Source organism: Crocodylus porosus, unplaced genomic scaffold (assembly GCF_001723895.1).
Source record: "Crocodylus porosus isolate Cpor-Errol unplaced genomic scaffold, CroPor_comp1, whole genome shotgun sequence".
NCBI lineage: Eukaryota > Metazoa > Chordata > Crocodylia > Crocodylidae > Crocodylus > Crocodylus porosus.
The window spans coordinates 5,283,318-5,299,572 of NW_017728918.1; the positions used below are offsets into that span (position 1 = coordinate 5,283,318).

At 43.0% G+C, this 16,255-nt stretch overlaps 1 protein-coding gene across 12 annotated transcripts in view; it reads right to left on the reverse strand.

Moving 5' to 3' along the window:
- PKHD1 (polycystic kidney and hepatic disease 1 (autosomal recessive)) overlaps positions 1–16,255 on the reverse strand; it is a 383,573-nt gene that overhangs the window by 113,259 nt on the left and 254,059 nt on the right. For all 12 annotated transcript variants that reach the window (XR_002101523.1, XM_019537166.1, XM_019537170.1 and 9 more), the window contains 2 exons: positions 3,706–3,819; positions 1,428–1,515 (listed from right to left, as the gene is read on the reverse strand). Coding sequence is in view for 11 of the 12 variants with exons in the window: in XM_019537166.1 (XP_019392711.1) it covers positions 1,428–1,515; positions 3,706–3,819 (202 nt within the window). In the remaining variant the exon portion in view is untranslated. The remainder of the gene's footprint in view (positions 1–1,427; positions 1,516–3,705; positions 3,820–16,255) is intronic.

Here is a 16,255-nt window from a genome sequence, read left to right on the forward strand (position 1 = left end):
AGGACAGAGCCTTGAGGGACCCCACTGGTCACAAGGTACCATGACAATTGACTTCTATCAACCACCACAGAGCCAATTTCCCAGCCAGCGGATCATGGTGGACCCAAGGCCACAATTGGCCAGTTTTGTCAAGAGGTGATCATGGGATGCCAGATCGAAGGCTTTTCTGAAGTCAAGATATATGACATGAATCTCTTCTTCCTGGTCCAGGTGATAGGTCACCTGGTCGTAGAAGGAAATGAGATGTTCTCCAGTTCATTCTCAGTGCCATTCTCTATAGGGGTTTCTTTCCTTCTGGTGTCTCCACATTAGTTAATGAGACCTGTGTCTTGGCCATCAGTAGAGGGACCTCCCTCCCTGCACTATAAGTGATGTCAGCACATACATCATGACTTCTTGCCTATCAAGCATCCTTTTTATAAATGACCACATTTGAGATACTACATTAGTCTTTATTGAACAGCTTTCCATTCAAGAAAGAAGAATTAGAGAAAATTATATAAAAAATGGGGTGATCCTTATGGTTAGAGTAGTAGCCTGGGACTTGGTAGATCTAAGGTCTTTGTTACAGTTCTGTTATGTGACCTTGGGAAAGCTACCTACTCTCCTTGAGACTCAGCTTTCCTTTCCTAAAATGAAATAAATTTCTTTCTCCAAGCTGTGATCTCTCATATCTACTTCAGTTATGAATTTTTTTATTACCCTATGTGTTTGAACTGCAGCAGTTAAAACATTTTCAATGAACCTTTTCTTTTTTTTCTATTGAAAAAAAAATGCCAATTTGCATGGACTTATGTTGTGGCCATATATAAGTTTCAATGAGAACGTCATAAAGAAGACTTCTCCAGTCCAGAATAAAACTTCCAAAGGGAGATATGCATCCTTAGCATAGCTAATTGTCCCATGAGTAGCACACTGATGTAGGATCTAGGATTCAATGTCTGCAGAGTCATTTAAAACAGGAGCTTTAAACCTGGGCCTCCTGTGGTGTGGGATCTCCATTTCTGGAAGTTTTTGAGAACAAGTTAAACAGACATTTGGCTGGGATGGTGTAGTCAGGGATGACCCTGCCTTGAGCAGAGGGCTGAACTCGATGAAGTTATGAGGTCCCTTTCAGCCCTACTTTCCTATGATCCTGCATACCACCAGAAAGTGCTTTCACCACCACCCTGCAGAGACAGTTGTTGCTTCAGTGACTACTTAATGTTTCATTATGGACTGAAATGAATAAAAATGTTAAAACCCTGGGGGTTTTCATTTTCTTGTTTGTGTTAAGGAACTATGGTCTGTACACTGTCCATCACACTGAGGCCTTTGTTCTAGTTTTAAAATCTGTATGTGACAATACATTATAAAAAAACAAAAACAAAAAAAACCCCTCACCAACCAAAGAACACCAAATTACTCACTTTGAGGAACACCCTCACCTTTCATTCCCAGGAGCAATGTCAGCTCCAAGATGTGTCCAGGATTTCTTAGGATAAGCACTGTGAATCTGGACCTTCCCATAAACCCCTGGAACAAAGGAAAACATAAGACCAGTGAACATAAAAAACTTGTGCCTTAATGAAGAGCCATTTTTGAGTCTTCTCTTTTCAAAAGTCTTTTGAACATTTCTGCATGTTTTTCATCTGGACTGATCCTGTGAGAATAGCAAATGAATATTCATTTCAGTTTGACAGGGAAGGTTGACCCCACAGTTGGCGCATTTACATGTGCGCTTTAATGCACAGTAGCATATTTTACTGTGCAGTAGAGTGTCATGGCAAAAACCGTGCTAATACGCCAACGTGCAGTAAAATTAGCTTACAGCACATCAAGCATCACTAAAAAAGCAGCTGCTTTCACTACTGCACATTAGGGCAGCCTAATGCACATTTACTTAGTACCTCACATTAGAGGGCAGCTATACACGAGCACGGCAGCTGCTCTGACAAGACTGAATTCCAGACTTGATTAATTGATTGCCATGACTGGCATGCAGAGTTCATTGCCATGCTCCAGCAGCTTCCTGAATCTCATGTATCAGTGTCCCCATGCATAAAAATGGCAGTGGTTGTGCTTGAACTAAATCTTACTGAATGAGCTTTAGTTCAAGCACAACTGGCATTTTTAAGCATAAGAATGATGATATGTGAGACACAGCGGTGCTTTGATTAAAGCAACTCTCAGAGCTGCTCTAATTAAAGCACCATGTCCCCTGCCCTCAGAGTATGTATAAAAGTGCCCAGAGATACCAAATTTAATGCACAGTAGCAAAAGCGCATTAATGGGCAGCCGCAGACTCACCTGGTAAGCTAGATCTAGATGATTAGTGGGAGACTTGCAATGAAACTCCCAATAATTTAAATCATAGAGCTATGTAGTGAAATGCCAAAGTGGATTTGAAAAAAAAATTACAGTTCTAAAATCAGGACCAAGGGTTTTAATATTGAAACTTTTCACATTAAGAACTGTTGTAAAACATTCAGTTTGGAAACGTCATAATGTTTGGCTGTTAAAATGAAACACGTTTGTGTTCCTGCACTGATTCAATTTCCTGTTAAAATGAAACATGTTCAAGTTCCTGCACTGATTTTTTTTTTCCAATTTGTTGAACTGCCCACTGTTTCACTCTGTGGACAACCACAGTGCGGCCAACCCTGTTACCTGATTAACGTGTAGGAGCAGTTCTGTTACCTCCTCTGGCATGTAAGTGTTCCCATTATAGGATTAAGGAGCTATCTGCACATCTTGAGAGGGTGATTCTTTCTATAAAACGTAAGAACTGCCATTTACTGGATGAGACCATCCATAGGTCCATCTTGCCTGGTATCCTGTGTCACACAGTGGCAAGGAGTGGATGCTGAAAGGGAGAGCCAACAGGGTATGACCAAGGTTTTTTGTCACTGTTCCTCTCTCACTTGTACCCTCCAGCATTTAAGGTCTTTATTCTCTCTAAAGATGGCTCATGCCTACCCAGAAGGGGTAACAGAATTGCTCCCATATTATAGTTAAACACTGAGCCAAATCATCATTAAACTGCATTTCCCTATGGTGACACATTGTCTCTTTGGGGTTGCAGTTCTGGTGCCTGGAAGTACACTTCCATTTCCCCATGGATTAACACCCCTCTCCAGATTACCTCTCCTTGGATGCATCTGGAACAGGTTACCTAGAGAGGTGGTGGACCCTCCACCCTTGGAGGTTTTTAAGCCCCAGCTCAACAAGGCCCTGGGTGGGATGCTGTAGTTGGAGCTGGTCGTGCTTTGAGCAGAGGGTTGGACTAGATGTGACCTCCTGAGGTCCCTTCAACCCTCACTTTCTATCACTCTATGATCCTCGGTCACATGATTCCCATGATCTACCATGCTGCTTTGTCAGGGGAAGACCGAATCGCATCATGGGACACATAGTTCAGCTAAGGAAACTGAAGAAAGTATGCATATCAGGCACTGGAACTACAATACCCACAAGGCCATGTTGCCACCATGGAAGAATGTAGTCTTATATGGAACTCACTCAAAACAAATGGTCCAGGTCAGTTCAACAAACTGAAATATTTTGAGTCAGTATCATCTGATAGCAATGCAATTATTACATTTGCTGATAGCCTGGTCAAAACTCTTCCACAAATAGGTTATAGTGACCCTACGTAGTACTGGGCTGTAAATTTGACTATTCCATTGAACACAGGGGATTTTTTGTCCCCAAGAAAAAGCATACCAATAGTGCCTGGGTAGACATTTATTCCATCCAACCGATCACAATAAATTCCATCAGATGCTCGAAGAAAGATGAGCAGGTTTAGTCCTCTTTCTAGGGGATGATGAAAAGTACCTGCAAAAAAAAAAGAAGAAAAAACCCACAACTGTCCATTTTTTTGGTGAAGAAGGTACTTATCAGAAGGTGTAGATCTTTTTTCTAAAAGATATGTTCAGTTCACAGAGGAAGGAATTCAGACAAGCCCTATCGAATAGATAATCACAGAGTAAATTCTGGCTTTATGATCTATGGATCTGGGGAACTTGAGTTTAGTAGTTTAAGTTCCTACTAACTACAAGTTTTACACAGGTGCTTAAATGTAAGGATATGTTTATTTGCACCTTTGTTCAGCAAAGCTTTTAAGCACATACTTAACATCACATGGACTTCACTGGGATTAAGCACATACAGGGCATTTCTACACAGGGCATTTACTGCAGAGCTGCCTAATTTGTTCTGCCATAGTCTCTGCATCCACATGTGTAGCCCTATTAGGCCGCAGGAAACTAATAAACAGCACTATTGGTTAGTATTTGTCAACATAAATATGATCCTATGACAGCATTTTAATGAGCTGCAATGCACATATAGATGCTGATGGGTCTAGCTGGAGTATGAGGGTGCTTCAGTGTGGGGGTTACCTGCCAGCTAGCTCCCACACTGGAGACCTTCATGCCCCAGCCATCCCCTCCAAAGCACGTTGAGCCGGGTCGAAACAGTCCCAGGTTGGCAGGCTGACCCCGCCAGATCCCCTGCCAGCTGGGGCTGATCCAACCTAGCTCAACATGCTAAAGTCCCACGCACATGTTCAAATGGCACACCCAGGAGCAATAAACTCCAACACAATATGCACCGGAGTTTATTGCTTTGAATTAATTGCATGTATAGACATACCCACTGAAGCATTTTGTGGAATAAAGGCTATAAAATAGACTTGTTTTCTGGGTCACAACCCCACTTGCTAAGTTACAGGTCCTCAAAAGTAGGACAGATGAAGTAATGGGATGCTGACAACGTTAAAAAATATGTGATGCAAATACATATATTGATACTGTATAGAAATAAGTGAGAAACACTTACCAGCCCTCATTATCCTATAGTGACAGAGAGATTCTGCACTGAGATCCAATTAAACAAACACAGGGATAAAATTGGATGGAAAGCAGCAAAATATTAGAGCCTGCAAATATTATCCTATTTAAATAAGTATACAAATATTGTTTTCAAATCAGTTTACATCCAGCTTTGCAAAATCTATGATACACATGACAAACTACAAAGAAAGCTTTGTGGCTCATCTCCCGAGCAGTACTGTATCAATTAAGCAAGAAGAGTTCATACTATGATAATAAAGCACATCCAAGGGATGATGATGGCAAAGTCTTGTGACTACAACCAGGAGTCAGGCTATGTGTACTGTGTTTTCACCTCTCCCACTTACTGAATCAGATTCAGCAAGACCCTAAATACAAGAGTTTCGGGTGTGCAACTTTTAGACAAAGAGGAGGTGGAGGTACTGCGTACCTCCAGGTTCAGTACATACTTGTAGAAATCAGAAAGGCTAAGGACAGACATCGGTTTATCCTGGGTTTAACTGTCCCGGGCTTTGACTTGCATCAAAACAGCACAGAGTGTACAGTCTTAATGACATTTACCAGTAATTCAAATTAGACCTGGGAAGAAAAGTGTTATCTAAGTACCCTACAGGTACTTAAAGCTGGACAATGGGCGTGTATGTCTGTAGGATGAAAACAGAGGTCACCTTTGCACCTCCATAAACATTTTTAGAGAAGCACAAAGCAAAAACAAAGTTGTCCCTACCTTTTGTCACACCATAAATGTCCAAATTTATGGCCAGGACAGAAGATACTAATAATCTTTGCTGCTTTATTGCAGCAGCCATGTATCTGCTTATGGCAGGGGCTCGAGGGGCCTGATCCTGTGCACCCTGGAAATTTCTGGGCAGCATTGGGGCCCCTCAAGCTCTTGGGACATCTGCCTGGCTTTCCCTGATTACTGAGTCATGCCCTGGGATCTCTGCCAACCTGTGCTTCACACAGAGGCAAAGATCAGCATGGGCCCTAACACGGCGGCATGGGATGCCAGGTATTCACTGGTTCCTGCACCACCTAGCACCTCCACACTGTCCCACACTGCCCTGTGCCTTTGCACGAAGCACAGGTTGGTGTGGGTCCCAACAAGCAGGCACAGGGCAGCACAGGAGCCCAGAAATACCTGGCAAGGAGGCAAGGGACAGCGAGGGTGGACTCCCCAAGCAAAGGGAACACTTTGCCTGTTGTCCTGCGTCAGGCTGCTGACAATGTGTGAGGTGTGTTTTGCCCAAGAAAGAGGATCGGGTGTGGTGGGATGCATCCCACCATACCTGATCTGCTTCCATTTGGCAGTGCCATTTTATCTTCTCTTGGCTGAAGTAGGTGACTCCTGCTGACTTTGCTAGCTTCTGCCCAGGTGCCCAGCATGCTCCACACAATCTAGGGAGCCTCGGTTGTGATTTCACTAGGTGGCCAGGCACGGGAACACTCCAGTCCCTTTTGTGGAGATTTGCCCTCAGTCCCGGGAGATTTGCCCTCAGCTGCCCAAGAAATCAGAGTGCTAATAGCCAGTCACAAGCTAATACACTAACCACTGAATTACCCTTCTCCTCTAGTCACTTCTGTCCCTATCCTTGCTGTTTGGATGTAATGGCACCAATTCTGCAATGAGTATTCTTCCAAGCTAACAGAAAGATGTTAATAGAGCAGAAGAGAGGAAAAATACTAAGAAAGTTTTGGTGTGTGTCATGTCGCTCTTATCTTGCGGTGATAAGTCTGTACAGTAAACTGTATTCCAACTGTGACTTCATTTATTTCACCAAGGGTAGTTTACAGTTTCAGAAGAAAATGGCCTAGCACTAAACAGATACCAGGGAGGAAAAAGTAGGACAGTTTTTGCCCTAGAGAAATGTATACAGAGTCCAGTAAAAGAGTTCAGTGTTCCTTTAAAATTAGAGATGAAATAAATTATGCAACACAAAACTGCAGCAGATGTAGAATTATATATATATATATATATATAGAGAGAGAGAGAGAGAGAGAGAGAGATCTACATAGATAGATATATAGATATATAGATATACTGTATATATAGATATCTATATATCAATATAGATATATCAGTATCTATCTATATATATCTATAGATCTCTCTCTCTATATATATATATGTATCTGTATATAGATAAATATCTATCTCTAGATAGATAGATAGATAGATCTATAGAACTATAAAATTAGCCAGTATGCTATGTCCCTTTAATATATAAAAATTACCATCTTGGAATATCCACACAGAGAAAACTAGTGAGATAGCTGATTTTGTATCCCAAAGAAACATTATTGTTTAAGACTCTTTTAAATTAAAATCAATTAAACTAAATAAGAAACTGCAATGTTTCCTAAAGGGCCAGATTGATATCACTGGAGATTTAAGTCCCTTATGTATCTATCAAAGTCCCCGAAGCATCAATAGGACAGGCACTGCAATATTTCCACAGCCTTTCCAGCTAAGGCAGCTCATCTGCATACTGAGGTTCTTCCTCTAGAGGCAGGGGACAAATTGGCTCCTTCATCATCCATTCAGTCCCTGGCCTCTCTGCTGAGACTGGTGATAACTGTGGTGTGAACACCTGCCCCTAGGGATTGGACTGCGACCAAAGATACATTTCGGAAAGGACAACAGACGGACAACAGATGAGAAAGCTAGTGATCTGCACCTTAAGCTTTATTTCTCAGCCCTCGTCTTCCAACTCATCCTTACTCTTTTGGGTGGTTTTCTAGAGTATACTGAAGACCCCCCGCCCCTCTACACATACCTCTTGGGAGCATAGTGATGTTACAGCTCACCCATTATGAACTCTTCCTGACCCTAGCCATACCCCATGGAGTTTGAGGCTTATAGTTTTTGATACTCTTTTTTTTTTACAGTTTTTTTTTTACCAGCTTTTTTACTGGTATTAACAAAAAAATTAAATTACCTTCTTTTTTTTTCATAAACCAGTGTGCTTGCATGTGAGTGTGTGCACGCATGTGTGTGCGTGTGCATGTGTGTCTAGTAAAAAGAATTGCATAAAAATAATAATATCCCATCTTTAATTTAAAAAAAAACAACAAAACAACATATTTCTAGCATTAATGGTTATGGGGAAAAGCTTGAAAATAAGAACCCTAATAAATGAAATCAAGTTTGAATTTGAAAAGAAAGTTTAAAAAGGGAAAGAACTATAATCTTTTAAAACTCTCACAAGTTTTCAGAATCAAGAAAAACTATATGAGCAATGCTTAGGGACAATTTCATTTGTTAAAATGCACCCTGGATTGGAGGTGAAGCAATGGCAGCTATAAAAACAAGAAGTGGAAGATGCAAATAAAAAGCCAATGGATGAAGGGAGAGATAATGGTAAAACATACAAATGAGAAGGTAAGTTTAAAAAAAAAGGCAAAGGAAGCAAAAGGACGCAGGAAACATCTATGGCCAGCAGAGTTGAGAGCCAAAGGACAGTATTCTGCTGCAAAAGAAACAGCAGAAGTATTTAATAGATGTTTTTTCGCTGGGAAAATGTAGAACAAATAGTAATACCGCAGCCCGACAACTAAGCACTTCTCATTCAGCAGCCAGCACTAAAATCAGACATTTTGGAGTCAGTGGGACTGCATTCAAGACTTTTTAAAAAGATGGTCCAGGAGCTGACTGTACTATTACTGTTATGCTCAATAAGTCTTGGAGCAGCAGAGGAAATTCCAAAAGGCAGAAAGAAACCTCGCATTGTGCCCATTATTGAACAATGACAAAAATGACAGCCCATCTGCTGGTCTAACATCAGTCCTGGGCATCGAATGGAATGGCTGATGCAAGACACCATAGAAAAAAGAAATAAGAGAATATGACATAACTAATGACCATCAACATGGGTTTAGGGCAAAAAACCCATCAAACTAGTTTTGTATCTTTTCCCACTAAGCTTACAAATTTGGTTAGAGGAGTATACTAAGGGTCTTATTGCACATTGCATGTTAAGCTTCTCAAATGGTGATTGGTGTAAGTCTGAATAGTCCAAAAAAAAGTATTTTATAAAAAAATTATAAAAAATAGTTAAAATTAAAATAGTTACATGTTCAGGCTAAAAACTTTCTCTGGCTGTCCCCACCCCAGAGTTGTGACTTGTCACTGGAAGCTGATGAGCAAGGGCCTGACTAGGAACTACAGCTCTGAGCTGTCCACACAGGACAGAAGGGGAGGGCGAGGGGACACTGCATCCTGGGATACTGGAAGATTGAAACTTGGGTGGTTTACATCTGGGGAGTGGCCACACATTTGTGGATGAGGCAGGTAATGTGGATCAGAGATAAACCTGCCCTGGAGTGGCGTAATGTTTAGATGCCTAAAGGGTGCTTAAAACTAGTTTACGTGTCTTAATGTGTGGACAATCTAGGGCTTAAGAAGAGCTCCTTAAGCTGCCTTAAATCAAAGCCCTAAAATTTCAGTAAGGCACTGGAGATAGTACTAAACGATGTTTTGATTTAGAAACTACAGCAAACCAAACTCAACATGTGCCTAACTAGCTACCTGATAGATCCTGAAATGCAGGTGTAAGTGTGAACGATGATCATTTTTGCAAATGGGGTCCAACAGGCATCACTCTGGGTTCCAGTCATATGTGAACAAGGTCAGCCAGGGTGTGACCTCACAACAAGGCAGCTAATCTTTTAGACTGAGACCTTAACAGGAAGGTAACCTAACTTTGGGCTGCACTTGGGTTAAAACATGCGCCTGAGCACTTACCTTGGGCATGCTGACACAATTTAAGCTTATACTAGTTAACAACTTGTTTGTGGACCCAAAAACTAAAACTTTTATTAATAATCTGGAAGAATACTAAGATAGAGCTTATAATCATGGGTGGATCCAGGGGGGGGATGCTGCTGCTCACCCCACTTTTCTCCTGCCTCTGAATTCAGTCCCAAGCAATGTGGGGGGGGGAGGTACCCCAGGGTGCTACCGTGTCATTTCTGGGTCTGTGTTGACAAGTCAGTGAACTCCGAGACTTGACTGTGTCTATTTTGCCAGGGAAGGGTGTGATCCCATTCCCAGATCTGCCTATGCCTAAAACCAATGCAGAAAAAAAAAAAAAACTGATCAGCAAAGAAGGGTAAATATTAGAGATCAGGTAGGGTGGGGATCGAGTGAGAATTGCCAAGAGTCAACCCAAGTTAGACCTTGCAAAAGAAATTAAAATAAATAGCAAATCGTTCTTCTACTATATAAGTGGGGAAAAAATTCTAAGGAAAGAAGAAGTGGGACCACTCTGAAGAGACAATAGAGTAGAGATGAAAAACAATCTAGGCATGTCCCCAAAAATCGTGGAGTACTTTGCCTCAGTTTTCACGCAGGGTGATATGCTGGAATATGGAAGCAAAGGCAAGATATCTAAGAGGAATGAAGGTCCGGAAACAAAATTGCCCCAGCCAATCTGAAAGCAATACATCAAGGGCAGATCCACCTATTAGACATGTAGGTGAACTTAGGCACCTACATGAGATCCCATTCTGCTCTCCTCAAGTCCCTAAAAGCAGTCAGTGCAAGAAGTGGACAGGTCGTCCTCCTTTTTGCTACTTTTTTGGGGACTCGGTCTTAAGGGTAAGATGTTGAGATGTTAGAAAATTATATGTATTGATGGATTTCCAGGGAACCAAACAGAGTGGAACAAAATCTCTCTTAAGCAATAAGGTCTACTCAAATGCTTAATAAGTGGAGAATCTTGGTCAAAGGGCTCCATAGCCCAAGTTGGGGTGACCAGACTAGGCTATTCCAGCATTTGGAATGGGTTCACCCTATTACAGCTCCAATTGCTATTATCTTTAATAACTCTATCAGTGTCTGGGCTGCTACCATATGATTGGAGCTTGACAAATGTAACGCATATATTTAAGGAAGGAGAATAAAGGGACTCCAGCAACTAGAGTCCTCTTGGTCTGACCACGGTAGGATCTAGAACTTCAGAGCAAATGCAGAAGAAAAGAAGAACTAGGCAGAAAAGGTTATATCACAGCAATACTGTAACCAGTTCTGGTGCCAAAAATTCACAAAGGATGTTGATAATCGGCTGGGGGCTCATAGGAAAACTAGAGTGATGATTAACACTGGGAAGGGAGAAATGCCAGGAACCAGATCTTTTTAGTTTATTAAAGAAAAGGTTAAGGTGTGATGTGATCACGTAGTAAATATCTTTATAAAGGAGAACACTTTGATCATAGAGGTTTCTTCAGTTTAGCAGATAAAATGCTAGAGAGATGCTGGAGAGAGTCCAGCAGAGAGTAACAAAACAAAACAAAATGATGATTAGGGGCCTGGGGCACGTGATTTATAAGGAAAGGCTGAGGGAACCGGGCCTATTTATTCTGGGGAAAAGAAGCCTGATTTTTGTGGGGGGAGGGTAATAGCAGCCTTCAACTCCCTGCAGGGGGTTGCAAAGAGGATGGAGCTGGGCTGTTCTCAGTGGTGGCAGATGACAGGACAAGGAGCAATGGGCTCAAGTTGCAGCAAGGAAAGTTTAGGTAGGATATCAAGAAAAGCTTTCTCACTAGGAGGGTAGCAGCGCACTGGAACAGGTTACCCAGAGAGGTTGTGGGACCTCCCTCCTTTGAGGCTTTTAAGACCCAGGTAGATAGCCTTGGTTGGGATAATATAGCTGGATGGTCCTGCTTTGAGCAGCAGGTTGGATTAGATGACCTCGGAAGGTCCCTTCCAACACTCATCTTCTATGATTCTGTGCAATGGTTGGCTAGGAAAATCAGACTAGCAAGACAGTGCAAATTTTTAACTGTCAGGGTAATTAATTCCCAAGGATTACTATGGATTTTTCATCACTGGCAATTTTTAAAATCCAGACTGGATATTTTTCCAAAAGATATTTGCTCATTCCAACAGAAATTAATTCAGGGCAATCCTGTTTTATACAAGAAGTCAGACTGGATGATCACAACTTGCTGATCATCTTGCTGGGGTCATCTGATCCAAGTGCAGCGGGGGCTGGACCTGATGATCTGTAAGGTCCCCCCCCAGCCCCTAGCAACTTATGGATGATTACCTTGCTGGGATCCTATGACCCCAGCTGGCTTCCTGCTCTTCAGGCGGGGGCTGGACTCAATGATCTTCCGAGGTCCCTTCCAGCCCTAATGTCTATGAAATCTATGAAACTATGAAATTATAAAACTGTCTTTTTTGGATTTCATAACCATGAATCAATGGATTACCTGGCACTGTCTTTTTATCAACTTGGTGAGATCTGTTTTGTGAATGTTTTCACAGTGAGCTGCCAGACTGCAGCGCTAAGGATTAAAGGTATGGATTCACTCAATAGGGCTGCGCACCAGGTGAGCTAATAAGGAATTTTCCAGCAGAGGGAGTCCAATGGGAAAAGAAACCCTTTTGTAAAACCAACATTTTTCAAGGGAAAACCAACATTTTCCATTTGGGAACACAGTAATGCCAGCTTCATAGCTACCACCGGAAAGGTTCCTGTGCACTCTGCAGCAAGCTGCCAGGTTCTACTTTGCTTCTCCCCAAAGAGAACTTTTTTGATAAACTTCTCCCATAAAATTAAAAAAAAAAATCAGGTTTGACTTTCCAGATGAAAAAAAATAAAAAATAAAAAAGGACAATTTCCTTCAGAGAAAAGGATGTTATAGTTTGCCCAGCTCTATTCACATGTGTCAGGTTACTCCTGTAGATCACTCCTAGTGTCACAGCAGGTGAACTGGAGCCTCAATGCCTGCAAAGGAGGGTCTACTGAAAAAAAAAAAGGAGCCAAACACCAGTCAACTAAACTCATGGTTTCATTTTACATGTGACTGAATTTTAGACTCGGATGCCATAGCAATAAAGGTCAGCAGCAGCAAGGACGGCAAGTGGCAGGCCTGCGTTATGAATGGCCAAGCTAAGCTCAAAGGCCATAGCAGATCCCAACACCTCAATTCACCGGTGAGGACAGAGATCCACCATACACCGTGCCCATTACATGAGAGGGATTAGGACATGACAGTCTATTTTCTACCCTGCTCAGAGTAATCTCTTTTTGTACCTGAAATTTGTTCCTTTCCAGATTGCAGCCTGAACCGAATTTTGTCATTGTGTTCCAGCAGTTTATTTTTTTTCCATTGTTTTCAGATCCCAGTTTGCTTCCAGATGTTGTGCCTCACGTTATTTTTGTTTTCCCTTCATAACAAAGCCGTTCAAGTCTTTCGCAGGATGCCGGGTGTTTCCTTTCCCCACCACCTCTGCTTTCGCAGTCTGGTTCTCCAGGACAGCTGTTGTAAATAGGAAACAATCTCCGTGCTTCTGATTTTTCTTCATGGATTTTCTCACTGGCAAATATATTTTACTGTGTGAACTGAAGCAACTCTGGTGTCAGTTTTTATTACCTGAATGCAAGCCTTTGGGGATTTGACTAGGCTGACTCCCCGCCGCGTCTATGGTTTACAGGCAACAAGGGGTCGGTGGGACATTTGCTGGTAATCAGCTCATCAGATGGCATGGACCATTCCTCTTTTCCTGCTGGTTTGTCAGGGGCTCTTCACTGTGGATCTAGATGCCTGTAAAAGCACCTTTAAAGGAGGAAGACGACCAAGCCATCTTCCTCCACTAGCGGCTTTTGCCACATGAAAGAAGTAGCTGAAACCCAGGGCTGCTGCCATGACCTTGAGCCACAGCAAGAGTGGAGCTGCTGGCTGTCCAAGAGATGGAAATGAGATAGGTAGGGTATACCCCAAGAGATGGAAATGAGATAGGTAGGGTATACCCCAAGGGGAGAACAAGGACCAAACAGAAGTTGGTGAGAACTGATTGACTAAAGCAGACGGTGCCATAAACATCTTTTTTCAAATGGAACAAAATGCTCATCACATTCATGACAATTAAAAATGTCTTGATATTCATAGATTCATAGACTGGAAGGGACCTTGTAAGATCACTGGGTCCATCCCCCTGCACCAAGCAGGAAAGACAACTGGGGCCGGGTGACCCCAGCGAAGTGACCGTCCAGTCTCCTCGTGAAGATTTCCAGGGTAGGCGACTGCACTGCCCTGCAGGGGGATAAGTCCACAATATGGACACCCTAGCGGTAAAGTTTTTCCTAATGTTGAGTCTGAAATGGTCTTCCAGGAGTCTGTGGCCATTACTCCTGGTTTTCCCCAAGGGTGCCCTGGTGACCAGTTGTTCACCGAGCCCCTGTTATAGTGGTAAGCTGCTACCAGGTCCCTTCTCAGCCTTTTTTCCTTCAGGCTGAAGAGTCCCAGTTCCCTCAGCCTTTCCTCGGACGGCTGGCTGTGCAAGTCTCTGATCATACGGGTGGCTCTTCTTTGGACTCTCTCAAGCCTGTCCACGTCCTTGTTAAAGTGCGGTGCCCAGAACTGGACGCAGTCCTCCAGCTGTGGTCTCACCGATGCTGAGTAAAGCAGAAGAATCACCTCCTTGGTCTTGCTGGAGATGCATCGGTTGATGCATGCCAGCGTACTCTTTGCTCGGCTGGCTACAGTATTGCGCTGCCGACCCATGTTCATGCAATGATCATTGCCCTAGCTCCCTTTCAGTCATGGTGCTAGTCAAGCTGGCACCACTGAGCCTGTAGGAGGTATGTTTCTTTGCCTTGCCATAGTTAGTTATCACACTATCACAGGGATGTTGTACAACTTCCAATGTGATGGGAGGTGGGGCCCGTGAAACAATCTTCCCATCAAACTGTGATCCACATGATGGAGAAACAGGAGAGCTTGGAGACGCCGGGCTATGCTACAGAGCTGTCACATATCTATCAGGTGCACTGAGTGCCCCTCAGGTCAGGCACTACCCTGCACAATGATGTGGTCATCTCACAAATCTCTTATGACCTGCCAACTGAGAAGACAAGACGGGGGGAGCTTACTGCTTCTGAAATTTCCCATTCATAGAAAAAGCAGGCAAGTCAGTGCCACGCAGCTCTCATGCTGAAAGCAATGATAGAGACTTCAGCAATGTCTGGTGCTTCATCTCCAGACAATCAAGTCATGAACTAATGATGACCTCAGGCGTCTTGCCTGGAATAAAAGAACAAGACTGACAAGCAGCCCTCACCAGATATCTAAAACAATATATGACAAGTTTGAGACTAAAAAAGTCTATCTGGATAATTGGTGAGTGCAGGGGCGTTGTTCCAGTTTACTTTGTTGTGACAGGCAAAAATAGTCTGCCGGCAAAGAACAGCTGGATGCTGAAAGGAAACAGAAATAAGTCTGATGAGCTGACGCTGGTGCAAATGACATCAGCATTTCAACACCTCCTAATCAGACATGGGGGGGGGTGGAATTAGTGGCTTTGCTTAGCAAGGGAATATTACAGACATTTGAATCAGTTGTAATTCAAGAGGGGTTGCATGTCAACTCTGAATGTGGGGTATTGAGCCCAAAGTGAAGCCTAGTTAAATCTGCTGAGAGGTTAAGGTCAATATTTTCTGGGTGTTTTTGTCTGGCACTGACTTGCTAGTGACCTTTAGCGAGTCAGTTAACTTCACTGAGCCTCGCTTTCCCTATCTGTCAGCTGTCAGGTCCCTTCCAGCCCCGAACTTCTATGAATCTATGAAAATGTGGATCATTCTCTATTTTGTAAGACAGAGATATTCTGGAACATGACTATAGCGTTCCTGAAATGCCATTGCAATGCTAATCATTGTCTCAGGGACTTAAGCTAAAAGGCTACCCTCCATGGCCAAGAGCTATAACAGGTTATCCTCCCTTGTCAACCAGGTAAAGAGGAAGACCCAGAAAACAAAATGACCAATGAGTTACAAACTGTGTAAGCAGGCAAAATGACAGGAAGGCCTTCAATGTCAAAAGGGTGTTAAGAGCTGGGAGCCAAGAGCTGATTCATCTACAGTACCTTTCCCCAACCACAATTTTGGCCAAAAGAAAAGAAAATCAGCTCTCTCAAAGACTTAACGCCAGAAATTGTCCAGCCTTGAATTTTATTGCAATGAACATTTCTCTTGGCTTGAAATCTATTACTGCCTATACAATGACTGGACTCAATGATGCAACAGGTCCCTTCTAGTCCAGTGCTCCTATGTGCTATCAGTCCTGTGCTTTAACCCTCCTTCTCGCTGCTATGAGGACCTGCGTTCTCAATGGTGCCAACCAAAAACTAAGAATCACGACACAGAGTGGAGAACTAGGAAATCCAAGCAGTGGGTCTTATTTTTGACTCTGCCATGGGTCATTGAGATGGCCCGGACAGGTCCTTTAGCCACCTCACGCCTCAGCTTGCCATTCTGCAGAGCGGGAGCAAGGCGATTTAGCCAACAATGGCTGCAAGAGCACTGAGCCGCTGCCCCGCAGGGAGGATGCTGGGGTTTGGATCAGATGGCGTCCGTCTTAGGCTGCTATTTGGGCGATGCTGAGTGCTGATGTCCACATCGATTAACTTTGTT